The sequence below is a fragment of the Alosa alosa genome, chromosome 19 (genome assembly GCF_017589495.1).
Source record: "Alosa alosa isolate M-15738 ecotype Scorff River chromosome 19, AALO_Geno_1.1, whole genome shotgun sequence".
Lineage (NCBI taxonomy): Eukaryota > Metazoa > Chordata > Actinopteri > Clupeiformes > Clupeidae > Alosa > Alosa alosa.
The window spans coordinates 24,804,551-24,830,212 of record NC_063207.1 but is presented as its reverse complement, the minus strand read 5'-3'; the positions used below and the strand labels follow the sequence as shown (position 1 = coordinate 24,830,212).

General features: G+C 43.8%; 2 protein-coding genes across 7 annotated transcripts; both read right to left on the bottom strand.

The window, feature by feature from the left end:
• Nucleotides 1-569: 569 nt before the first annotated feature.
• ptpn21 (protein tyrosine phosphatase non-receptor type 21) lies at nucleotides 570-17,361 on the bottom strand. Of its 4 annotated transcripts, XM_048227597.1 has the most exons (21): nucleotides 17,299-17,361; nucleotides 17,075-17,184; nucleotides 15,379-15,679; nucleotides 14,644-14,813; nucleotides 14,421-14,518; nucleotides 13,554-13,621; nucleotides 13,263-13,333; nucleotides 12,565-12,652; nucleotides 12,328-12,416; nucleotides 12,026-12,113; nucleotides 11,656-11,735; nucleotides 11,419-11,526; nucleotides 10,966-11,026; nucleotides 10,662-10,740; nucleotides 8,926-10,460; nucleotides 6,494-6,634; nucleotides 5,721-5,939; nucleotides 4,949-5,077; nucleotides 4,523-4,757; nucleotides 4,165-4,325; nucleotides 570-3,564 (listed from the first exon to the last, which is right to left on the bottom strand). In XM_048227597.1, the coding sequence occupies exons 3-21, from the start codon at nucleotides 15,556-15,558 to the stop codon at nucleotides 3,436-3,438; spliced, it is 3,729 nt and encodes a 1,242-aa protein (XP_048083554.1). In that variant the 5' UTR covers nucleotides 15,559-15,679; nucleotides 17,075-17,184; nucleotides 17,299-17,361; the 3' UTR covers nucleotides 570-3,435. The 4 variants fall into 4 exon arrangements, with proteins under 4 accessions (XP_048083554.1, XP_048083555.1, XP_048083553.1 ...); XM_048227598.1 differs by lacking the exon at nucleotides 17,299-17,361 and having other exon boundaries at nucleotides 17,075-17,191; XM_048227596.1 differs by lacking the exons at nucleotides 17,075-17,184; nucleotides 17,299-17,361 and adding an exon at nucleotides 16,854-17,057.
• Nucleotides 17,362-17,951: 590 nt separating this feature from the next.
• spata7 (spermatogenesis associated 7) lies at nucleotides 17,952-23,861 on the bottom strand. 3 transcript variants are annotated; one of them, XM_048270771.1, is made up of 12 exons: nucleotides 23,704-23,861; nucleotides 23,042-23,134; nucleotides 22,585-22,632; nucleotides 22,363-22,478; nucleotides 22,169-22,207; nucleotides 21,624-22,084; nucleotides 21,424-21,469; nucleotides 20,914-21,017; nucleotides 20,767-20,817; nucleotides 20,575-20,652; nucleotides 19,295-19,352; nucleotides 17,952-19,203 (listed from the first exon to the last, which is right to left on the bottom strand). In XM_048270771.1, the coding sequence occupies exons 1-12, from the start codon at nucleotides 23,747-23,749 to the stop codon at nucleotides 18,301-18,303; spliced, it is 2,043 nt and encodes a 680-aa protein (XP_048126728.1). In that variant the 5' UTR covers nucleotides 23,750-23,861; the 3' UTR covers nucleotides 17,952-18,300. The 3 variants fall into 3 exon arrangements, with proteins under 3 accessions (XP_048126728.1, XP_048126729.1, XP_048126730.1); XM_048270772.1 differs by having other exon boundaries at nucleotides 23,710-23,861; XM_048270773.1 differs by lacking the exon at nucleotides 22,169-22,207.
• Nucleotides 23,862-25,662: the final 1,801 nt, after the last annotated feature.

Sequence of the window (25,662 nt, the reverse complement as noted above, 5' to 3'; positions counted from 1 at the left end):
GGATTTTGCTCTTGTACATTTGCATGTCAGCCCCTTAGAGACACTTGGACATTTGAACATCAAAAGTGTTTCTACGTCCACTGTCTAAGGCTTGTAGGTATTCATGAATTCACAAGCAATTGTTCATGTGTTTAAATACATGTATGTACATTTTTACTAATATAATTGACATTTTTAGGGCTATGAGAGACAAGTTGACCTCATTCTTCAATGAGCATTTTTAACAACCTGGGGGGAGGAGAAAGAAGCAAAGTGTGTTGAGTTCTGGTGTATTTGCAGTATGTTATATCAACACAAGGGTCTTACTAGCCTAAATGTTACTGGATGTAGACCTCCTTCATTAGATAAAGTGGGATGAATGAGGTGGATGAAGTTTGAATAAACTCCATAGTGAGGACAGTAGTTCCAGTTCGGTGTTTTGATGAGGAGTACTAGCTTTGCAAGAAGGAAGGCAAGTGTCTACTCAGTTGGTGCTCTACAAGAAGAGCTGAAGAAGTCTCATAATTGTCCAGTAGATGGCAGACGAGGGTTAAAAAAAACAACTTAAGGACACCAATGAAACACCACAGTCCATATCTGCAAATATTTATTTTTAGCAAAAGTTTCTTCTAAATAAATTTGTTTACAGTAGAATACCACTTTGTTCATTTGATAATTTGTACATTGTTTCACATCACTAGTGTGATGTTTAAAGCTGAGGATGTTTTTATAGTGTAACAGAATCTTAAATCAAATACATCACAAGGGTATTTCACAAAGGAGGATCTCTGTTGGAGTTCAATAGCGGTGCCAAGTGGAGCACAGAGATCCAAAACACTGACCAAAGCCAAAGGTTGCATTGGGGATCCATTCTGCCGTTATCCAAACAACTCTGATCCTCTTTGGGGAAATACTCCCTTGACCTTAGCCAAAACTCTACAGTCAGTAAGCAAATTAAAAAGGCTGATATTCAGTAAGACTTGATTCAACAACCTGACCAACGCATTCTAAGTAATGTAAAATGTAGGATGGTCCTCATGGACTATCAGGATCCAGTTATTCTTAGCCCTCAGCTAGTCCTTTTTTCCAGTTTCTCTCATGACAAATTACAAACAGAACATCAATTTACTCCTTCAAATAATAATAATAATAATAAAAAATAACAAAACAAAATAGCTGGCTAGGTAGGATTAGGCGTACTGTATTTAACTGGGGTGAACACACCTGTGGGCTATACCTTGATTACACATTCAACTGTGTAGCAACTGATGAGGGTTTCTCTCTCTTCACAATGTTCTACATTTTAAGAAACATTTGTGGAAATCGTATGAGTAGGTCAGACAGAGGAGGATGGCCTACTAGTTGCGCCAAGTTAGACCACCCTACTAGTTGGAGGCTGGGCTGAACAAGATGTGCCTGTACTTGCAACAGGGAGGCCAAAATGTATTATGTCAACGATACAGTACACTAAAGCAAGGGTAAAGCAAACTACGTATTGCACGCGGGCTGGGTTAGCCAATCATAATCCACAAATCTCAAAACCAAGGCACATACCTTCTCAGCTCCTGTCAAAACAGCAGCAGTCAAACTGAAATCTGTGTAGCTAGAGATTTGTTAGCAGTCTCTTAAAACCTTACAATTTGACTCTGTGCTAGAGTCTAAAAGAGGTCCCTGAAAATCCAATGAGTGTTTGCTTTATGCATACGTCAGAATGATTCGATGAGGAAATACAAGCACAAAACATGGCATCTTGATATCAAACGATTGTCATTCAATCTTTTGTCTGTACGAGAATCAATCAAATTTGAAAAAAAAAAAAAAAAAAAAATATATATATATATATACAAAAATAAACAGGCACTTTTCAAGACGGAGACTGCATGTAAATTATATACGATTACACCAGTTTTATCTCAGAGTGTAGTGTAAGCTTGTGCTATGACAATCAGGTTTCTCTATGCAACCTGTAGTCTGAGTTTTAGTGTTAATGATTCATTGTGATGCTCAGTGTCCAACAGCGGTCTTTGAGGTGTGACTAGAGTTCAGATAAAAGAACATTTTTGAAAGAACATTGAAGGTGATGGTAAATGAAGGCTGGAAAAGATTAGTGCTTTTTTTGAAACATTAGCCTTCATCATGTTGTGGCACGAGTGATGAGTGCAAAAGGGCTCTCGTTAGCCTTACCCTGCGCTTCATTTCTGAAATTGGGATCAGGCCATGCTGTAGTGTGTGCTGCACACCATGCCACACAGCTCCATACCATCTCAACAACTGCAAAACCTCCTACTAAACGTCTAAAGTCCTTCTCTCATACAGCTCGGCGGCATGTCTCTTTAGCCTCAATATATGTTCTGCAGTCAAGAGTCTTTGGTGGATTTGGATTCCAATTGATGCGACTAGTCACTAAGGCCTTCAGTTAGGAAATCAGAACATGTGTAATGTGTCGGACATCCAAACTTCCCAAAATGCACTCTTTGGTTGCAAGTCCAAGAGCACTCCTAAAATGAGATCACAGCTTTACAAATTAGCATTTGTAAAAATATATATATATATATGTTAAAAATTTTAAATGAATGCAATACTTTGTTTTGGAGGTCCAAATGGTAATTGGAAGCTTTGTTCTAGTTTACAAAAAAAACAGAACACATACAACCTACACAGCAAGCCCTGCTACATGAGTCTTGAGGGCCAGTCCTCTCTGGGTCAAGCAGACAAACGCGCAGACATACACATGCACGCACGCAGATACGCGAGCACACACACACACACACACACACACACATATACCTTAAGATAAATCTCAACTTCCTCTTGCATCGTCATCTGAAATATATACACTCGTGTCCTTCATCTGAACCATTATTACAAAGTCAAAAAAAAAAAAAAAAAAAAAAAAAAAAAAAGCCCCCAAAAAAAAAAAAAAAACAGTTCTTCAATCTCCTCCAATATCAAGCATCAACCATGATCCGAGAGAAACAACATTTAAAAAAGTCCTGCAGTAAATAGTGTTAATATATTTATCCAAATATAGATTTTTTTAAGAACTGCAGCTTCAGCATTGTTTGATATTTACAGCAAAAGTGTAAAAGTGCTTGGGTGTTTTGCAGCTGTAATGGTATAGTGTAAAACGCCCATAGTGAAATCTCTTAATACTGATATTTAAAATAAAATAAAAACACTCTGTGTCTACCCACTTCACATCCAAGTCCCACCTTTTCCTTTAATACTGACAGGGAGAGCCAGCTGTGGAAGTGGCTCCCCCATTCTCCACAGTCCAATGCTCGCATGGAGCTCCAGGCTGCACTTCTGCAGCCGAGCTGGACCAAGCACTGGGAGGTGTCTCGTCAGGCTGCAGGAAGGTGTCTCGTCAGGCTGGAGGATGGTATCTCGGAGGGCCGAGTCATTTCGGACGAGGAACTGTCCCAAGACGCACGTCCCCTAGGTGACAGCGGTGCTTCAAATGAGTCTGGAGTTTCGGAGGAACTGGATGAGCACCTTGTAGATGAACGTGTACTGCGAGGCGGTCTGCACCATCATCATGCGCTGCTGGCGGAGCATGTTCAGAACCGTCGGGACGTCCAGCATCTGAGCGATAGCCAAAAAAAGAGGGAGAGATATGGTCAGGGTCAACTTATGGCTTTCATACTTCTAGGCCAATGTTCTACCAGAGAACAGAAGAGGGAACAGAGAAGGCAAACTGGCTGGCAGATCAAATGTCATTGGCTTATTATTTTCCTGAACAGCGCTCTATGGGAACTGGTCACAAAATGTCCAGTTTTGTCAATACACAAATTGACAAATTCTGACAACTATCTAAATCACCTTTTTCATTCATTTCAATTAGAATATAATGAACAGTTTTAGAGGTGTGGGTTTGGCAGCCAGGCAGCTATGAGACAAGGGATCTGCATACAATTTTTGCATATAGTCATATTTAACACACATGTGCAACTGCAAATATCTACTGAACCAATACTCCAAAGATGGCTGCCAGAGGACACACAAAAAGACAATGGTGCTGGCAGCAGCTAATCCAAACCAAACCAACGGCAGCCCTTAGAAGACAACTATGTAATCGAATCTGGTGCTTGACACAACCACATCTAACCACGAAATGTTCTCCCCCACCATTCTCCACGTGTGGCTGGTGTAACGTGTGCCACAGAAAACACAGTGCAGATGTACCTCGTTATGTTCCAGACAGGCGATCATGATCTCAGACAGGATGACCACGCCTGTGCGGCCAACCCCCGCGCTACAGTGCACCAGGACCGGCAGGTTTGTGTTCTTTGGATCGCTGGTGCTGTTGGTGTGCCGTCTCACAGACTGGATCTCCTCCAGGTACGCTGGGGAGGAGGAAGGAAATGGATGGATTAGACTTGCCTTGATTCCACAGCCCATTGTGGAGTGGAGTTTCCATTCGGCTCATTCACATTCTGAGTGTTCATGAAAATACGGCCCAAGAAAATGTGTATCTGAGTGCGTTTCCCTCCCTCTATTTTCAGAAAATTAAAAATGGGCGTTCTGGGGCAGCCGCACTCACAAAGGAAGCCCTTGAAGTCCTCGGGACAGCCGTGGTCGGGCCAGTCGGTGTACTGCAGGTGCCAGACGGTGCGCTCCTGGCCCGTCAGCAGGTGCTTGATCTTCAGGCCTGTGGTGGCGTAGCAGCCAGAGTCGGTGCGGAAACGCGTGGTGATCTTGAAACGGCCGTAGGTGACCGTGTTGTGGCGCGAGCCCAGCCGCGGCCAGTAGCGGAAGCTCTTCTCACGGCCGCCCTCCTGTGTGTGAGGTCAAAAGGTTGTGAGGCACAGAAAAAACATAATAGTGGGTAGCGTTACAAAGAAATTGGGGTGAGGTGAGGATACAATGTGTCGTAATGTGAGTCATATGTACCCAAGCATTCATTACACACATAAACAACTCCGTAATAAGCACGTCACTCCAGATGCCCGTAAAATGAAATACGCACCTCCTCAGCAGTCACCATGGCGATGATGGCCACACCCGCCTCCCATACCATCTGCCAGAAGTCCTGGCATGTGTTGTTGAGGGGACCCTGGGAGGCAATGTAGCTCCACTCATCTCCTCCCACCGTCACCTGAGGGGGAGGGGACACAGGCCACACAGGCCAATCAGTTCAATCCGGGAATGCAGGGGGAATTCTACACAACACACCCCATCTGAGGCTGTCAGATGCTATAAATAGCCCATAAACTTCCAGACTGAAGTTCAAGCATCACCAGTCTGGAATGAGGACCTGTTGCTTTTTATGTAATGAAACCACCCGCAGAGCTCAGCCAATTACTGTCAATATCTGTGGCTGGAGTGTACGTACCGTAAATCCTCTTACCAGCTTCCAGACAGAGACTGCATGAGAAGTGAATAGACCAATGCACTGCTATCATTCTAGCAACACTTTGTTCTTCACCCATTTTAAGCCATTAAAGAATTATTGAGACAAGGCCAATAATTACCATCCTTAATACACAAAGTCTTGACATTCTATAAGCAAAATCTAAGGAGACCAACAGAATTTAACAATGTCAAAACAGTTGCCATGTGCCATGATGGACACAACTGTGGACCACCCTGTGTGAAGCATGCTGTGCTGTAGTAAGAGGCGTATTCTCCTTTTAGAATCAGAACCAATAATTAAAAGGCATTAGTTAAAGCAACACAACTCTAAAAAGGGACACTAGACCCCTCACATCCCTGGAGCATGGCAACATCCCAGGGCTCACCCTGATGTGCGAGGCGTTGATGTAGCCGGTGTTGTTTTCCTTGGTGGGCACCAGCTCCACGCGCGTGTCGTCGTAAGGCAGCACGTCCTGGAAGCGATTGCGCTCGCCATTCTCGGGCAGCAGAGCGAAGGTACAGTCGACGGCTGGCCGGCCCTTGGGCACCTGATCGTACTCGGCGAACAGGTTGCCCTGCTCCAGACGCTGCTCCAGGAGCTTGCACTGCAGGGGGAAGGATCAAAGGCAGGAGGCCGGGATTCGACCTTTAACTCTTCAACTGAGGCAACGCAGGCAAACATACAATGGTTCTGGGTTATCATTACGTTTTTTATTGTTTTGTGTTTGCTTTTCTAAAAATGAATGCTGTTCTAAATGACACAAATGAAACAAACACATCCGTAAACACCGTGGACAAAATTCACAGAAACAAGACGATTTCATGAAGAAGCATTTAGCGTGATGAGGACATTCATTTTCCAAGCCTGACAAGGCTGCAGGTATTCCTTCTAGGGCACAACCCTGAGCCACTGCTGATCCATTCCAGCAAAAGTGCAGACTCAGTCAACCAAACTGAGAAAGCACAACTATGCTTCATCTACAAATGCACAACAACACACACAGCTGAACTGCCCCTGTTATTTAGGACAGTTGACTTTCCTACCTTAGCTGTATATTTAAAGTTCAAAGTTGGTTCAGTTACATTTTCAAGCAGATTAAAATCACATTAATCTGCCCTTCCATGTAGAAGTAGCTTGTCTAATGAATACAGTCCTTACCCTCTCGTCATTAGATGCCCTCTCCGGCTCGTCCTTGGCTTCGTCTTGTGTGGCGAAGCGGGTGTGCGCCAGGCCATTGAGCGTGCCCAGTTTCAGCTGGCCCATCTTCTTTGGATCTGTTCGCGAGCCCCTCTTCATGCCCTTCATGATGCCAGGACAAGAAAAGGAGAGAAAGAGAAAGAGTAAGAGAAAGTGATGAGAGAATAACGCTGAATAATGTTTGCAGAGACAGAGTGTGTGTGTCTGTTGTGAGCAAGTGTTCTCAGGTAGGTGTAACGTCAAAGCAGCAGCCCCTGCTGGTATGTGGACAGTCCTGCCCAACAGGTTTGGCCGTCACATTCCTGCTGCGGTCATGCAGACAAGAGAACCAGTCTGCACCGCTCATCACACCAGATGGTGACAGGCGCACAATGTACAAATAAAGACAGAATGAAAAGAAAAAAATAGTTCACTTATGTTTTGTCCTAACTCACCAGACTGACTAACCTGATGGAATTTCACTGATTTCTTTTCACAGATGTAGCCATTCAAAACAAACTCAATGCATCAAGCTTGTGCTAAATTAGCTTACGGTACTCCTACTACTACCCTACACTCCTACTATAATGTAATAAGAGCATTTAACATAATGGAGGAGATAAATGCACTTAGCCTAAATGTCATGATCATAAATGTCCTCAAGAAGTCCTTGACTACTATCAATTCATCAATTCTGCAAATGTTTCAGGATATTACTTCACCGAGCAACGTATGTATGAACAAGCAATGTTATATGCACGTGCAATGCATACATTGTACATTGTGATTGTAAAGGTCCAACTGTTTAATCAGATGAGCCATCAATGGCATCCTTGTTCTCTTCTGTTCCATCTAATATGCCAATCATTTCTTAACAATATCTAATATCCACAAGTTTACACTAATTTGCCTCACTTGTGACCATCAGATGCATCCAAGCATTTAAGGCATCACACTTAACCCAAATGTCACTAAAATGTGAAATGTAATTAGGAACACTTCATAATGTCCATGCTGACAGCTATGAAAGATGGTCAGTCTATAACCCAACTTACACCAGAAGCGCCCATCTTAAAATAACTTGTATAGAACGCTGGTCGTTATCAGGAAAATAAGTCCCGACAGGGAGAACAGGACCCCCACACGCAAGTGGAGGGATCTTGCTTCGTCCTGAAGGGACTTATTTTCTCGATAATGACTGGCGTTCTATACATTATCCCGCTTATTACATGGCTACTTGCCAAAATGAAACAATAAACTCCACATGATATGACTATACATATATTTGTTACCGTTTCATCATGGCTTTTTCTGAGAAACAAATAGTTCGCAACACACACTGAACTTGAATCAAACATTCTTTAGAATCACAGCTGATCAAACGTCTGCTTTCACTTTCGAATGAAGTTCCATTGCAAGAAGTGACCGGATTACTTGGGGAGTGATATGAAAGACATGAATAAGAAGCACAACACCCATTTTCCTTGAAAGCGGTCTGTTATACTTAGCAACGGTCTGTTATTGAGAAATATCAGACCTCTGAACAAGTGAATGGAGCATTCTGCAGCATTATAAAGAGCAGTGTAATAAGACAGCATAAATGTCTATAGGCCGAATTGCACTGCAGGTTTTGATTACAATACTGGTCTGATTTGACTACTGTACTTTGATGCATGCAAGTGATTGTGCAAGTGAAGGCATTTTAAATTTACACTACACTGCTCTTTCACACTGTTGCCCCTCCACAATATCATTTTAACTTATCCTTTTCTAATACTTAAAATCAACCAGCAGTTTACTTGTTCCATTTCTGCTGACTAACCCAGGCTAGGCTACCCAAACCAACCATGTCCACAGCTAGTAGTGTGACCACAGCCCTACAGACCTGCTGATCCAATCCCACCACAGGCATTTGATCCTCAGTGCCTCACATGAGGGTTGTCTCCTCCAGGAGGATTGCCCACCCCTTGCCAAGACCCCAGATGGCATGGTTAGGAAAGAGGGGAACAGCCTGCCAGGCTAAATCTAGTCTGCATTACAGTGGACACCATTCTGGAGACGCGACCCTTGCAATATAAGGTCCCTTCACTTCACAACGATCTTCATTATGCATATTTGGAGGGTTATAGGGCCAAGAATTCTGCACAATGATCCCTCTCAAATTCAAGTATGAAAATAAAAACTCAACTGCCAGACAGCTGCAGCAAGTATTTTTCTGAACCAGAGAACTGTGTGTAGACAGACAAACTAATCTGCAACTGAAACCATGCAATTCTTAGAATGTTAAGAAGATGAAGCTCCCACACATACACATAAACACACACTACGCAATTGTTCTCTCCGCCATCACAAGACCTGACTGCCATGGAAACTACACTGTCGACACAGGGAAAACAATCAAAGAGGCGGCTCACCGCAGGCGGCAGGCCCTCGATCAGTCTCCTCCCGGCGGGCACGTCCGACACGGGGCGCTTTTTGGGGACGTCACGTTTGGCTTTGCCTTTCCCAGGGCCGCCGAGGTCTCCATCAGACATGGAGGGGATCATGGCGGTGGGGTCCCGCATGGTGACACGATCCATGGGCTGGTACAGCGGCTCGGCTTCAGCCTCGTGAATGGGAGGGTGGGGCTGGTAGTTCATCGGGCCAGACAGGATCTGGTCGAGGGCAGTGGGGAAGGGGTAGGCGGGAGGGGGTTCCCGCGGCGTTTGTCCCACACCCAGGGCCGCCAGGTGTTGCTCCACCTGCACCGGCACTCCCACACCCACCACGGCATCCTGGGAACGGGGCGTGTGCCGGCCGCCCTCGTCATCAAACTCCTCTTCCTCGCCGCTGCTGCTGTGCACCAGCATGGTGGCGTCTGACAGGGACTTCTTGTGGCCGTAACGCACGTCCTCCTTGCTCCCGGCCTCCTCCTCGTCCTTGACCGTCCTCTCCAGGAGGGCGTTGAGCTCGGAGGCCGAGGAGGCTGGGTTCGGAGCGGGCACCTGCACCTGTTGCGGCATGGGGATGTCGGCGGCCGAGGCGGACACGGTGCGCTCCTTGATGCGCATGCCCTCCAGGCCGTAGGCCAGGCCGGCGATCTCGATGGAGTTGCGCTTCTGCATGCGTGGGTGCATGCGCGGCGGCAACACCAGCGGCTCGCTCACCTCCTGCAGCGAGTGCGCCACCGGCAGGCTGTCCTCCTGGAAGGTCTGCACCGAGTGGTGCACGCGCCGCGTGATCAGGTCCGGGTTGCTGCTGCTGACGTACAGGTGGCGCGACAGGTCCGGCGTGCTGTTGGCCGGCCGCGGGTGCGCGTACGGGTAGGGCGGCGGGGGCCGGTACACCTGCGTGCGCATGATGTTGGGCGCCTGGTACTCCTGCTGCGCCTGCTGCAGCTGCACGTTAGTCAGCTCGGGCACGCTGACGGCGCCCACCACGGGCCGGCGCTCGCCCGGGTACGGGTACGGGTGCGACGGGCTGTGGAAGCTGTAGTTGAGGTGGAACGGGTACTGGCCCCCGGGCACGTGCTCGCGGATCTCCGGCTGGCTGTACACCAGCGGGTCGGGCCGGCTGTAGGCGTACGAGCTGCCGATGTTCAGGTTGCGCATGGAGTGGCTCTGGCGCTCCACGCCGTGGCCCATGTGGCGCGGGCCGCCGCCGCCCGGCTGGCCCTTCTGCCGCATGACCGTCTCGTAGTCGGGCGTGGCGCGGTAGGACGGCGGCAGCAGGGCGCTGTGGCGGTGCGAGGGCACGTAGTCGGGCCGCATGACATCACTGCCCGTGATGCTGGGGTTGGAGGACATGGGCGAGGGCTGCAGGTAGTGCTGCGGGTTGTTGAGCGAGCTGGTGCTGTGGGCACTGTACACGCTGCCGTTGCGCAGGCGCCCGTTGTACTCGTGTGGGGAGCGGTCCAGACTGGTCTGGGAGTGATAGTAGTAGCCATTCTGGTTGTTCATGTAAAGGTTGTCTGCAGGACGAAAACAAAACCAGCAACATAAACAAGTCAAAGGTTAAGGGTGGTAACCAGGAACTGGCAATAAAACAAGCCAGGATGTTTCCATGGATGTGTCATCTAGTAAACTTGTATTGTCAAGACACCACGACCAAAGTATTTTTATAGCTTTGTAAGATCATTCTTATTTTCAGTGTTCGTGGTTGAGGGCTTTACCTTGGGAGGATGTGTAAGGCTCAGTGTAATGGCCATTGTAGTGCAATTGTGGGGGCGCCATCATGTAGGGCTGCTTTGGCTTTAAGAGGAGGAGGGGGGAAAAAATGGAAACCATGTTTACAACACAAAACAGCAATGTTGGGCTGTGGTGCACATGACCCATTTTAGAAATAGAACTGAGAATTCAATATAAAACCAAGAGTAGACGGAGAGAGCGCTTGTTATGAGCTTCCTTCCACAAAATGAGAGCAGAGCAGCCAGAGAGAGAGAAAAAAAAAAAAAAAAAAAAAAAAACCTCACTCACCAGAGACATTCTTGTGGAAGATCGCCGTCGCACTGGATTCACAGTGGTAGGCTGTGTTTGGCTGTCAAACACATCAGGCAAGAATTAGATTGAATTGAATTGCACATTGTATCCAGAGCATTCTCTTAACACCAAAAGCATTCCTGAGAACAAATCTTGTATATGGAATCAACACGTGGCTGACTTGAAGCCATCTCAGTCATCCTGAGAACCATGCTTATGCTTGATTACTTTATCCTGATAATATAGAGCTCATGGTTGGGATGTACATCATCCACTTTGGTTTACCATTGAGCTACAAAGTCTTGGGCTGACTGAACGGCCTTACTTAAATGTAAAGAGTGGATCTAGAGGATCCAAAAAGTGGGAAGAGAGCCCTCTCTTTCCTCTACTGTGCTAAGGAGAGGCCCAGGTGTGCTACGCACAGGAGGCTGTGGAGGCAGCCGCGCTCACCCCTTATTAGAAGGCAGAGAGGGACGAGAGAGCATTGGAAAGCGAGGAAAGGAGAGAGTGAGAATGGACTTCTGCCAGCCCTCGGGAGGCGTGGAGTCCCCCTCCTCTCTGGAGACAGGAAAGGGAGAGGAGTGAGGCGACAGGTCATGACACACACACCCCCACCCACCCACACACACACACAGAAGAAAAATTACGTCCAGACACAGGAAAGAAAGAGCAAAGTGGACAACTTACAGGCTGCTCTTGTTAATTTTGTAAAACTTGTGTCGTGCCAGGCACATTCTGCAGACATACTTGGAGGTCTCCATATCCTCCTACAAATTCAAGAACAAAACAAAAGCAGCATTATTCACCTAATTCTCTGAAGTAAACTACAAAGCAACACTAGAGGGTTTTATATGACTAGTGGGGATCTCTGTGCCAGACAGACACAAAAACAGCAGCCTGCCTATAAATAAACACACATACGCATGGACTCAGCAGACACCACTAGAAGGCCTAGCTAAGGGCTAATTCAATCTTTGCACTATTATAAGTCCCAAAAAGAGAATTCAAAAACAAGCAGGATGATGAAGACCATGAGCTAAAGCTTTTGTAGACTTACAGTCTGGAACTGAATTGTGTCCTCCTTATTGGCTAGCTCCAATGCAAAGAACGACTTGTTGTGAGTCATGTTGTTGATGTCATTCCACCTAGACGTGCAATTGGAAAATAATTAATAGGAGTGTTACTGTAGGCATACAGCAACACTGATGTCACCAAGCAAATAAAATAGAGGGTACACCTACGTGGAGGAGGCTGACAATTAGCTGTGGCACAACTCATGTCACACCCACTGTATTTGAGGTTAAAGCTTCAACACCTACCATTTTATTTTCAAACCCACACCCAAGTGTATCTGCTTACCTGAAAATGAGAGGCGGCTTGCCATTCTTATGTTTGACAATGATCGCATCGAGACACGACACAATGAATATGTCCGTGCCTTGGTTGTCCTGTGGCAGGAATAACAGTAGAAGAGCACATGGGTGAATAGAGTGTTTGAGAGTGGGTAGATACAGACAAGAAGGGGACCAGGCAAAGTTCTGTAGATGAAAAGCGGTCAGTCACTGAGCTCAGCAAAGGGGTCAGTTTTTTCCTCACCTTAGCTTGATATGTCTCCTGGCCATACCCTTCCATCTTCTCCACCTCCTGCATGTACAACAGCTCTGCTTCCGGGGCTGGTAACCCTCTACACACACACAGACACAGACAGTCAAAAACCACAAACAATTGAACCACTATCAGATCTGTCATCACTGAAACGTCACAATCATCCATTGTCGTACTAAGAAATGTGAGGAATCCATTTCATGCACACAATCTAGATTTGCAAGTGCTTCTCTGAACTCAGTCACCTCACACCTGAAACCCAACACAGTTACACTAGTATTCTACCCCTTCTGGGCAGGACTCAATCCAATAATGCCCAATGCCATGCCCATTCCAGACACATGGGATTGAGAAATGTATGAATCTGAAGAAAGAGTTTGCCATGGAAAGAAGCAGGTGTCTTTGAACCGTATCCCTTCACAGCTTCTGGCCTGCTGCTCATATTGATTTGTTTTATCTGCCTGAGTAATAAATCAGCCCAAACTCAAACTCAAACAGATGGTCTTCTACACTGTTTTAAATGAAGCCAGATGAAAACATTAGAGGTGGTTTGCAGTGAATCCCAGTGGAACAGAGCATAACCCATCGACATGCTTATAAGAGAGAGGAATGTAAAATGCCCAAATGCTAAGTGTCTTACATGTAACAACAAGAATCTCAAGGGAGAAATGAACAGTGTATGAGCTTACCGATAGTTTTGATAGAGCATGGCAACTTTCTGAGTGGCCTCCTCCAGTACTCGCTCATCCTGAATCCATCCCTTTGAGAAACAAAGTAGTTAGACCACAAGGCAACATAAAAACCACATCAGAGAGTATGGAGCGGCATCATGACATGTTTATAAGAACTCAAGTAAACTGCCAACAATGTCTACATAGACATAACATGCCTACACAGACGCAACACTAACAAAAAAATAAAAACGTTTTTGTTGTCTGATAAAATGCCAAAGTGCTTCATGTTAGATCTTGTTTACTTACAATGGGGAATAGAACAAACTTCTGGAGAAATTCCTGGGACTCATAGCGGTTATAATCTCCAAAATCAGCTAAGGTAGAGGGGGGAAAAAAGGCATCCATGATCAGGCCATTTTCTTCAATAAACACAAACTTTATTTCATTGCCATGAACACATAAGGCAGACTTCATGATCAATGATTTGATGATCAGCAATGATCCATTCTATGGGGGCAACGAACAGGACTGCAGAGCAGGTGGCCAGTGTCGCACTGCAGGGTTGACTAAAACTGGCCACTCGTGTTTGGAATAGCATGACACATTTCTGGAGAGCTGCTCAGCGTACAGTGACCAAAGGGGCTAATTTTAGACAACCAGAGGTGGTGGTTTTGCTATGGCTGGAAAGTGATTCAGCATGTAGTCCAACATTAGCACTAAACTGGGTCTGACTGGCAGAAATATTCACAGCTATGTAGGGTATCCTGGGCGGTGGTGGTAGTGGTGGTGGGGCCCCAGGCTGAAAACAGCTCTTGGACCGCCTGAGGGGTCCCTGCCTTCCGCCACGCGTAAGGGGAGCGAGTGTGGCTGCGTGCGTTGCATGCTTGTCGACTGCGTGAGATCCCGGGCAGGCCTGCAGATGAGGCCTGGTTGCAATGAGTGGGTGATCTCAGTGGCTCTGCAATGCTAACACTGGGCCAGTAATGCCGGCTGCCAGATATATCTTTGCCGGCGGCGTCTGAGATTCTTCTGCTGGAGGCGGACATGTCGAGGGCTGGAACACGGGTCCAGTAAACACTCCTGCACTCTGGTGAGAGAACTCCAGCCACCCCCCTCCCCCCTTGTGATGTGTGCCTGGTTTAGGTTGTGCGAGCATCAACAGCTTTGCCATACCTTGCACGGCTAGTCCAGCCAACCGGATAGCCTGTTCGATGGAGCAGGGAATCCTTCCCTCCAAAATATCCTTCTTCAGCTGCAGATAATACTGGTAACTGCAGAGATGGAAAGAGGCGCAAAAATGTTAAGACTTCTTACAGTGACACAGATAAAAGAATGTCACTGCATAGAGTCATTAGTCACACAAGCAATTCCCTGAGAATAAATAACCACTGCTTACCGTGTGATTTCCTGCTGAAGCTGGGAAACAGTCGGCACGTAGAACACCACCCCAAAGTAAACCGTGGGCTCCAAGCCATACTTGTCTAGCTGTTTCTTCAAAGGCTTCTCCAGGTCGATCCATCTCTGCTGGTTTTGTTTGTTGAAGTACCAGAGACTAAAGTATGTTATCTGAAACAGACCATGTGACGCAATTTCATCAGACAACGGCTATTTTTAAAGGATGACGAGTAATTCCTCACAATTCAATGTCTTATTCGGGTTGCAATTCGGTGCAATAAGCTTCTGTTGAAACAAATGATATTACAACATATTAGTCATGAGACTGTACAGGCAAAACATACACTCTTCACACTGTGTGTCAGGCTTGTCTAACCACTAGTTCACATTTTACTGGTTGGAAAATGGTACACAATAGGGAGATAAATCTATTTAAGGTGAGATGATTAAAAGGAAAGAGTTCTAACCTCAACACAAACATCATTAACAGTTTTGAGAGCAGACATTCACATAGGGATCAAATCATGCAAGCCATTTGGTATGGTACATCCCTGGAGTACCATTCTGAACAATTCACTGTGGTAGACTCTTCCCATGATAGCCGACAAAGCACGCTCAATCTCATGACTTCATTCATCTAATGCAACTGAACAGCAAGCTACATGAACACCACTTTGTTATTACATGATGCTGAAACAAACTTTGTTTTAAAACAGCACTTCAAAACAATACGTACCTCTCGTAATTCGAGTCTCTGCGCAACTGCTTCCAGACATTCCTGGCCGGTACCTTCCACAGAAAGTGTGTACTCGACGAATTCGCCATTTAACAGCTGAATGCGTGTGACAAGGCAGCTCTTGCTGGAGACGGTGTATCTTCGCGTTCTTTTTAGTTTTAAGCCAAAAGGCAATGGCATATTTTACAGTCCTTTGAGATGGTGTTAATACTTGGAAGAATTTTGATGTATTTTCTTATCAAATAATGCCCATCTGTCTGAGATTGTAAGAGACAAGGGTCCAAGGTTGATGCATGTATTCCTAAAGGGATGGGGGTTACAGGTAAGAAGTCAAAAGTACAGGTAAGAAAAGTCCAACGAAGCATGTGGTGGCCTAACTTAAAGTGTTGACAGTTCCTTTGACAGCTCTGAGCTAACGTTTAACTGAAGTTCACAGTTCAATAGTGTGAAAGCTTTACACGAATTTAACATAACTAACGTTACATGCAACACAACTTAGCCCACAGATCTGATAAGTTCCAGAAGTCACCCACGTTAACTGCGCTTTGGACAAATGTGAACAGTAACGTTACTGACCACCATCACTATTGATTTAGTTAGTAAACTAATCCACCCCTAAATCCGTTTTGGCTGCTTTCCTAACTGGCTAACGTTAAGCAAGTTATCTGCCTAGATAAAGTCATATTAATGCAGAACAGATTAGCGTTGCAGAATAACAAGCTGAAACAATGGAACTGCTCGCAACACAGGACTGTAAAATGCAATGCAAAATCTGACCAATTTCATGTTGCGAATAAGTCACGTTCATATCAGTTGGCCTGAGGAGCCCCCAAAACCTTCCATGTAACAACCTTCACAAAGCCTGACAGCATTGCTGTCATTAAAACAGCCAATACCGTAACAAACCAACTAACGCTACATGGAAACAGGAATCATGGATACTCACAGTACATGTATTTAGAGCTAATGTAACTTACTTAAACAAGCGAAACAATCAGCATAAATTACCAATGTTAACTGGGAAAATGGCTATGCCTGACTCGCAATGGAGCAACAAGTGCCAAGCTTGGTCTCGCAAATCAATGTTGTTTGAATAAACAGTGGCGTTAGGTAGAAGCTACCTAACGTTACGTACCCCTTGGTTGGGTTACTCCTCCAAACTCTTACTGTACAATAATAGCTGTCTAAATAGGTTTTTAAAAGTACTCGTAGTGAGGAACGGATAACCCTAAATATGACAAATCCGAAATACAAAATGCCAACAGAAAGCACTGGCTAAGGATGGCTAACTCATCGATACCGTCTCTGCTTCATTTAACTGAACAAACTATCGAGCTAACTAATAGCTAAATACGTAGCAATAGCTAGCTTTCATGCTAATGTTAGCCAGCAAAAAGACCACAACAGAAAACTGTTACGTTAGCGTTCCTTTTAAATTACTAAACTTGAGTAAGCAGGAATATCATAGTAATTACCTGTTGTTAGAGACCATGCACGGTCGATACAAAACCACTGTAATACAATTATATCCGAAAGCGAATGTGCAACGACTTTAAAGTTGTGTTGGTAATCCAAAAAGTTTTCTTCACCAACTAGCTAGTTTTAGTTCTAGCCTGGCTAGGTAAATGCATGCCGAGATATTCCTCGGGTCACTCTCGGAGCTCACAAACTTCACTTCCTGCGAGGACAGGCTTACCAGCAATAAACCCGGCGCGTGATGCACATCCGCGGGTCTATTTTATGCGTTCCTCGTCGGTGTTATTTTTGTCAGACATTTTCCATTTTCACTTCACTATCGCCAGCGTTCTGTATCAAAAAGACAACTCCTTAATATTGCTGTAGACTTCAGGCCCTTCTTGACAGACGGTAACGGTAACTGTAGTTTAGAGCATTGATTTTCTAGAGCGGCTTTATACAAACCTGATTCAGAGCCCATTACATCAGACAGCTGGAATGCCTGGCAGCGAAAATGCAAAGAATGGGACAGCTGCTCTGCTGATCGAATGAGTAGCCGCAAAGTTCGGGTAAAGTTAGGTACACAAGAGCAGTCAGAATTTTGCTTAGTTGGAAAATTGACTCTTTCCTCACAGGTTTTCATTAAGAATAACCTCATAACTGTATACATTAACAATAACAACATACTATAGCTGATGGGATTAAAATACGTTTGAGCTACTACACGAGATAATACACATCTCAAAATTGACTACATGTGTCATAGTCAAGTTGATAGCCGAAATGGCAGACCTTTGTTAGCCATACTATCTGATAAAGTGACCACGATATATGAATTACATTGTTATTACAAACGAATCACCACCACCACTACAAACAGCTATTGAGACAACAGAGCAGACGTTGCCCCCTAGTAAAGATATAAGAAATTGCAGTGCAGGCTGATGGCAAGAGAAAATCATTTCACCTGTAGGCCTGTACCTTTCCCTGTATCTATAGTCCCCCACCATCTTTTTTTTTATATTTAACTGATAATCGACAGAAGCATGCACATATATTAATTAGGTGGTTACTGAAAATGTATGTTCTGTTGAAACCAAAGGCAGCAGAATCAGAGATAACTAAAATATAAAATATTTTATTTTCCTGTTGACATGAAAAAGGCTACAAAAATACTACTATCTCTTGGATGGCTAGAGATCCACATTCAAGGTGAATAAAGTGAAATAAAACTAATAAGCTGTGACGATGACACACTGTTCATGTACAATACATTTGTGTTGTTGCATACAAGCACTGTCCTCTGTAGGCTACTCATGGCCGTAGTGAGTGTATAATATGGTTCATATTATACTAGTACTGTGGATGTCAGAAAACTGTGGGGAAAAAAATACTAACTCCAAAACTGTGTGTGCTTTCAGTGCAGTGTTGAGTTGACCTAATGTCTGCTACATCATAATACCTTAGTCAAAACTCATCGTCACTAAATATGCTAAAATCTTGTTCATCCTTAATTGTCTTGGGTGGTGTCTGGGACACATGCAAAGACTCCATGTTTAATCCAAGTTCCTCAAGCTCTCCAGAGAGTTCGTTATTGTCCTCTGTGGATTGAAGAGCTTCATTCTCCTCAGGAGTCAGGTGGTTGTGCTCAGTTCCAGGTGACAAATCATCTTCTCTGATATTTTGCTGCTCTTGACCATCTTCTGTCTCCCCATCTAGACCATAGTTTGTTGGGCTACTTTTCCTTGGACAGTCATCTGTCTCTCCATCCAGAACATGTGAACTGTGGCTATCGGGGCTATATTGTAATAGACCATCTTCTGTCTCTTTGTCTAGAACGTCTGAACTGTATCTCGCTGGGTTAAAATCTAACAGATCATCTTCTGTCTCTTTGTCCGGAACGTCTGAACTGTATCTCGCTAGGTTAAAATCTAATGGTCCACCTTCTATCTCTCTGTCCAGATCATGTGAACTGTAGCTGGTTGGATCAAATTTGAACGATCTATCTTCCGTCCCTCTATCCAGAGCATGTGAACTGTAGCTGCTTAGGCTATACCTTAAATTACCATCTTCTGTCTCTCCTTGCAGACTATAGGAAGTGTTGCTGGTTGGGCTGCGCTGCAAAGGAGTGGAAACTATTAAATGATTTCTCTTCCCTAGTGACTCAAGGTCTCTGTCAAACATAGTGGAGGAGGAAGGTCTGTGAACTAATTTAGGCTGTGATTTTAAATCGGAACTAAAGCTTGGGACGTCTTGTGGAAATGTGTCCTTCTCTCTATGCTTTTTTGCAGGGTGTACACAAAAAGTGGAGGCATTTGAGGGACTCTGAATATCGTGATGCAAAATGTCCAGAAGGTGGCGCATTTTATCCTAGAAAGAGAGAGTACAGTCAAGACATCTAATGGTACAGCAATGCTTGGATTTTAACAGATGACTCTTGAAAACTTAATGGTAGGTTTACCTCATCCAGGTGATGTTTATTTGTATCAATATGACGCTGAAATACCCTTCTCAATACTCTGCAATACAAAAACAATTTTGTTAGGTGTCTGTGTATCATACACTATGATACATACATACACATAGTACAGAACAGTTGATTCCTGTGCAGTTCTAGTCTTATGGCAGGTCATATCAGACTAAAATTGCCATCCCACTGACTACTGCAACTACATTCACTGACAATTAATAATAAAAAAAGAGAGATGCAGTTGCTCAATTAGGCTGTGGCAGTGCCACCATGTTGTGCAATGCCCAGACTTAGTCCTCCGTTCAGTCAACACATGGTGCCATTAACCAGTGCACAATTTAATGTCTACAGAGACATGGAACATGGACAGAATAGCACCAAGCCCTTATGTTACGAGGAAATTAAGCCAAAACTGGGGGCCTTATTGGGAAGATTTTGGTCAGAGTCTACGGTGTAAGTGATTTTGCAGCCATAGCATGCAAACAGAAGCTCAGTCAGGTCCAGAACCGTCCATAATTAGTTAAAGCTGTCACTGTTTAGTTCCTTCTGGTGGCCTCACTTTTGGGCAAGCATACCCCATCCATGTTCTTTTACAGTCAAAGCAGAGGCCATGATGGTTTTAATCATGTGATATGGTATGTGCTGCACTGGTTTTGTACACTGGGCCAGTGCAACCACAGATTTGTGTTTTTCATCAACAGACTTGGTAGGGAGGGAGGTGTTTTGTTGCCAACCATCCGTAAGATGAATGCAGTGTCCTGATATTACACATGAGCCACAGCATTGATCTAATCTGTTAAAGGACTTTTCAGCTGATTGATTATTCACCGTTATACACCATTGATTTAGTGATAAATTCTTCTTTTTTTTTTATCTCCAACCACTGAAATACCACATAGCACGTCAAGGTGCTGCGATCACACTGATAAGCAGTGATAAAGCAGTATAAACAATAGTGGATGATTCTCCGTAGAATGTCCAAGAAATAGTACAAAGTTGTTGACAATATCACCAAGCAACCAGATGGTTAATGGGCTGCCATTAGCTCTGCCCAAGCGTGCCCACAGCTAAGGTGCCGCTGCCTTGTTGATGCCAGTCTGCTTGGCAACTAAATTGCTCTTGCTGGTTAGCTTGGCATCTAAACCTCCCTGCCTTTGTCAGCCTGTTTTTCTCAGCAGCACACATAGACGAAATCCCTAGAAGAAGAGCCAAATAAACTGGCAAATCATTTTAGATTGGGATAAAAAGAGAGGAGAAAAATCTGGACAAACCGGTCATTGTACAGCCCCAATGTCAAGATTTCATTTGTCACATCTGCAATAAACTCCAGGTAGAGCAACTCTTCTTCCCTATGGAAAATTTAAGCGATAGAGATTATACATATCTAGTTCCTGTACATAAATGGCATTTAATAATACTGGGTTGAGCATATACCAAATTAATCAATAAATCAATTTTCTTACTCTTCATTCACCTTCCGCATGATGGGAGACTTGATTCCATCTGGAGACATTCTGAGACATCATGTAAGAAAATAGAGTGTTGGAGTCCAATTAGATCACTGTAAGCACGTTATTCAGCTGAAAAAAATTAAGGCTGAAAAAAAATACCTGGATGAAGAAAGAAAACTGCTGCCTTTTGTCTTGTTCACTTTACTGTGTTTCCCATTTGGACTGGTGTCTTCATCAAATATTTCAGACTCAAGGTCAAATGTCTTCAGTAAACAAAACATGCAGTATTTAATAAAACAAAACAAAAGAGTATTTAATTTCCTGTCTCTTCACATTCATTATAGATTACATATATTTTGGTTTTGCAATCAGTACTGATAGACTGAGCAAACAATGACATAATTTGGCTGAAATCCTGACTGACAGCCTTTTAAATCCTGCCAGTTCAAAATAATCTACATGAATGCAAAAGACAGAAATGAATTAAGTCATTCTGTCTTTAAATTCTTAACCATCCAGGCATTTGCCAAAACCACAGTCAACACAATCTCATTATCAGTCAAATCCTTTCTCACGTTTATCTGGCATTTTCACATATAAAACAACCTTTTAATACATCAATATTAATTGTCAATAATAATGTCCAATGATAAAACTAATCAAACTTACCTGTGGCAGATCCCATTCTGCAGCAAAGTTGTCCTTGGGTTCAGAGCTGAGAAGGAATGCAATAAAGTTTTTTTTTTATTTTCAGATAACAGTTTTCAAAATTCTGCAGACAAACACATCTCATCATCCTTCCAATGTATACCTGCATAAAGGCATAATTACATCATTTTGAATGATAACCGGATATACGCTACTCTTACCTTCCACGAGATGAGTCCTGCTGCACCAGCCTTGGGCTCGTCTCCTCTGACGCTTTCCTCCTCGGGGGGGTGTAGAAGCGGTACTGGGACAGGTAGGACTTGCTGTCCTTCTTCAACGTGCGGGGTGTGAAGGGCTTTTCGGGCTTGAAATGCTTGGAGTGCTTGAGCATGAGGTCTCCGCTGTACGTCTTCTGGACTGGGTCCTGGAAAGCTTTGAATGCGCTTTGGCTGCCAGTGGTACCACAGGACCGGAGGAACTGCTGCTTCTGAGGGTGGGGGTCTCGGTAGTTGAATTCGGAGGCATAGCGATGGCAGTTGTGGGTGCTCCCAGCTGTGGTCGCTCTTTGGGACGGGTATGCAATCTCTCTGATATGGAATGAAGTGTTGAGCCTAGGCGAAGACATCACAGAGCCCCCCAAGTAATGGCAGCCATCCTCGTCTGCTTGGAGAGAGGTCCTGCTCTGTGTTAGGATAAACAAAAGGAGAACTGAAACACTGTAGTGTGTGAGTAGAAATGTACAGGACAACATTCATATACCACATACCCAGTATACCATGGCCTGCGGCAAAAACGACAGCTCTCTCTGTGGTATGGCAATGTGAAAACAAAAATAAGTGGATGTAAAATGTGTAGATTTATGGATGTTTTGTGGATGGTTGTTGTCGTTGTCAATATAACATTTATAACACAGAAGATGTGGAAGGGAAAAGACTTAAGGGATGTTGGGAGATCCCTTACAGCTTTTAAGGAGCATGATTCTCTGGTGTTATCCAGTCTGCTCCTCAGTGACCTGGAGGATAATGAACGCTGAGATGCCTCCCTCTTCAACCGCTCTCGACGCTTTTGGTCAGAGTCTGTAAGGGTCAGGGCAGACACCAATTACATACAAGCTGATTCTATAAAATGTATACAACACTGATACTGCAGCCCATAATATTCCAAACACATTAGAACTCTTACATTTGATGCTACTTTGCATGCTTTTTGGTGCTGAGGTATCCACAGCAGCTGAAAAAAGAAAGCACAGCATATCAGTGACAAAAGAGGTATACTGTATGTGTGTGCCCTTGTCTTTTCAGAAACAAATACTGAGTTGGAAGTACTGTATATCTCATCTAAATCTGACTTAATCAAGCATGACAGAACTGACTTCTCAGTTAAATACATAAGCTGAATCTCAAAGTTCCATAGTCTCTCTGGCTGTTTTGTACAAGATTCATGATTATGTATTGTTGATCCTGACTAAAAGCTATGTTGATGTTTTTTTTTTACCACTGTCATTCCCTTTCAATTAGGTCAGGTTAGATGCATGTTGTATGACTTTTCAACACAAAGCAAAAGAGGGCTCCAGAGGAGTACGTTCACAGAATTCACAGGCCACGTTTCAGAGAGACAGAAAATGAACAATAACCCTTACCCTTAGCAGTATACACCTTCCTGTAATGTGCAAACATGTGGTCTTGAACGAGACATTGTTTTGTCAAGTTGCCTGAGGCTCCAGGGCAGTATGCTAGAATATAAAGCAAATCGTTACATATCTACTTAAAGTACAAATGGGATGTTTATCCTATACAAGTAAGCTAACTACAGTTACATTAGGAACATGGCAGTATTATTGGTGCCCAATAAACGAATACTAGTTCATTAACTTCAACAATTAGGCTAAAAGGCACTATTCAAGAATAGAATGTGTGGTCCTTTCACCCTAATCCTCAACAAAATGCAGAAAATATAGTGTGGCTTGCTTGCACAGCAGCAGCTTCGTATTCGGATTATACGTTAACGTTGAGGTTAGCTATCTCAATAGCTAATGTTGCAAAGACAATCAATTTAACTATCTAAATAAGATTCAATGCATTCTTCTCTGTTATACAGGGAATTCGTTACTTAGCTGACTGTGACTAAAACGATAATTAACTTTGTGAAGCGAAAAGTGTGTACAAAAGTTAACAGTATGCATTACCATCGCAAGCAAGCAAGCAAGCCCAGGTCATTAGCTAGCTAGCATAAGCAAGCTAACATATTACCTACTGGACAACAAAGTCGACAAACGGTGCCTGTTATTAACAGGCTACTTGCCTTTACCTCTCTTTGCATCCATGGTGGTATTATTTTTAAATCCCATACTTGTTGTAATACTATTTTATCACTTCCATAGTCATCTCAGAGAGAACAAATGTTAGCTAAACTGCCTGACATGTCTTTGTAACCTCTCTTAGGCTTCCTCGTCGCCATGATGGTTGCTAGGCTAGCGTCATGACGTTTTACGTGCTTGGACTGCGTAGTTCCTGTAAGCAGGTGTTGGTGTACTTGGTTGGTGGTGCTGATCCAGGGGGCAAACAGCTGAAATTTGCTTATATTTGGGTACCCTAAGCTTTAAGAAAATAATTGATTGGCGCGTTACAGTTGGCATGCTTTGTCTATTGCTCCACTTTTTTTTGCATAGTATTTACATGATTTTCATAAAGATTCAGGGACTTTATTTAGGCCTAGTGAAATGAAGGTGGACTTGCAGTATGCAAGAATACAGGTTTAAACCTGTGTATAAATAAATATAAAAATAAATGCGACAAAGAGATGTAGGATACTTATTGATGTCTACTAGTAAAATGTGATTTATTTGTAATATTTGGGGAAATATACTGCCACAGGGCCAGAAAGGCATGTCTCATGTCATTTCTTGAACACCATTCTATTATTAATACATGCATGCATGGGGCTAGGGCAGAAATCATCAATATTTAAACAAGGCATGTCACTGATTGGTTGAAGTGTGGCATGCTGGCAGGAATGACATCACCTCCCCTATCACCCATTTATGTCGCATATGCATTAAACAACTTTGTCCGATTAGTTAAAATGTATTAGACAGACTAAGTGCCACCAGGGAGACAATATCCATCCACTGAGTCATAATCAGTATGCCTAATATCAAAACATCTAGCTGTGAATAAAAAAAAAAACAATTCAGTTCAGTTTTTTCCAATGCTTAAGCATGTAAATGTCACTTCTTAATATACTTTTATAACAGTCCCACAGCAGGACTCTCACAATGTTTCAGGACGTTCAATGCTCAGGTTTTTGGTGACTCTCTCAGACCAGTGGGTGATCAGTAAACCTCACTCCCTGCATTATGTGAGGCTTGTTGATGTTGCAAATGTCTTGTGACAACACCACACACACACACACACACACACACACACACACAGGAGCATATTGCTTCTTTGACACACACACACACACACAGGATCATTTTGCTTCTTTGACACACACACACACACACACACACACACACACACACACACACACACACACACACACACACACACACACAGGAGCATTTTGCTTCTTTGACACACACACACACAGGAGCATTTTGCTTCTTTGACACACACACACACACACACACACACACAGGAGCATTTTGCTTCTTTGATGAGTGCAGTTCAGTTCATTTTAGGCTAATGGTCCAGAGTGAACACTGTCTAGTCCAACATGTTCACTGTCTTCGTGATTTCTGATACAGAAAATAGACATTCACCTCTGCCAATCACATCAATAGACACTGCAGGGCTTCGCCAAGGCTTTTTAAATGCCCAGTTGGGTTACTCAATTCATGGTCAACAGTCAATACAGACCTAAGTTATGTTGCCGTCATGCCGCTCCTAACACTTGGCAGCGGGAGTTAATTTGCTTCCTTGTATGTAGAGTATTGACTTTGGGAGGATGACTGATCAATCCTCTCTCAGTCCAGTTACTCACACAATGTAATATAGAATTCTTAAAGCATTTTAATTAAATTTTCTCCTTTAATTAAACATTCTCCTGAAATAATTCACTCTGCATTTATTCCTAAATGTTAGAGACTCTCCCATCATTCCAGCTGTTATGTCATGAAAAATGAATCTTCATGTGAGATAAATCATTCATAATTTCAGTATTCCACAGGAATGATTGGTTAACTGGGGCATGCAGGAGATCCCCCCTCTTAGCCATTTGCACAAGGGAAAGGTGTAGTAAATCCAAACCACGCAGAGG

Coding starts and splice junctions, on each gene's coding strand:
- ptpn21 (XM_048227597.1), bottom strand. CDS start 15,558: ATGCCATTGCCTTTTGGCTTAAAACTAAAAAGAACGCGAAGATACACC. Junction 11,736..12,025: donor ACACAATTCAGTTCCAGACT/GTAAGTCTACAA, acceptor TTGAATTTGTAG/GAGGATATGGAGACCTCCAA. Junction 4,758..4,948: donor CCATGGTGACTGCTGAGGAG/GTGCGTATTTCA, acceptor CCTCACACACAG/GAGGGCGGCCGTGAGAAGAG.
- spata7 (XM_048270771.1), bottom strand. CDS start 23,749: ATGGGATTTAAAAATAATACCACCATGGATGCAAAGAGAGGTAAAG. Junction 21,018..21,423: donor CAGAATGGGATCTGCCACAG/GTAAGTTTGATT, acceptor TGTTTACTGAAG/ACATTTGACCTTGAGTCTGA. Junction 20,653..20,766: donor ATGCGGAAGGTGAATGAAGA/GTAAGAAAATTG, acceptor AATTTTCCATAG/GGAAGAAGAGTTGCTCTACC.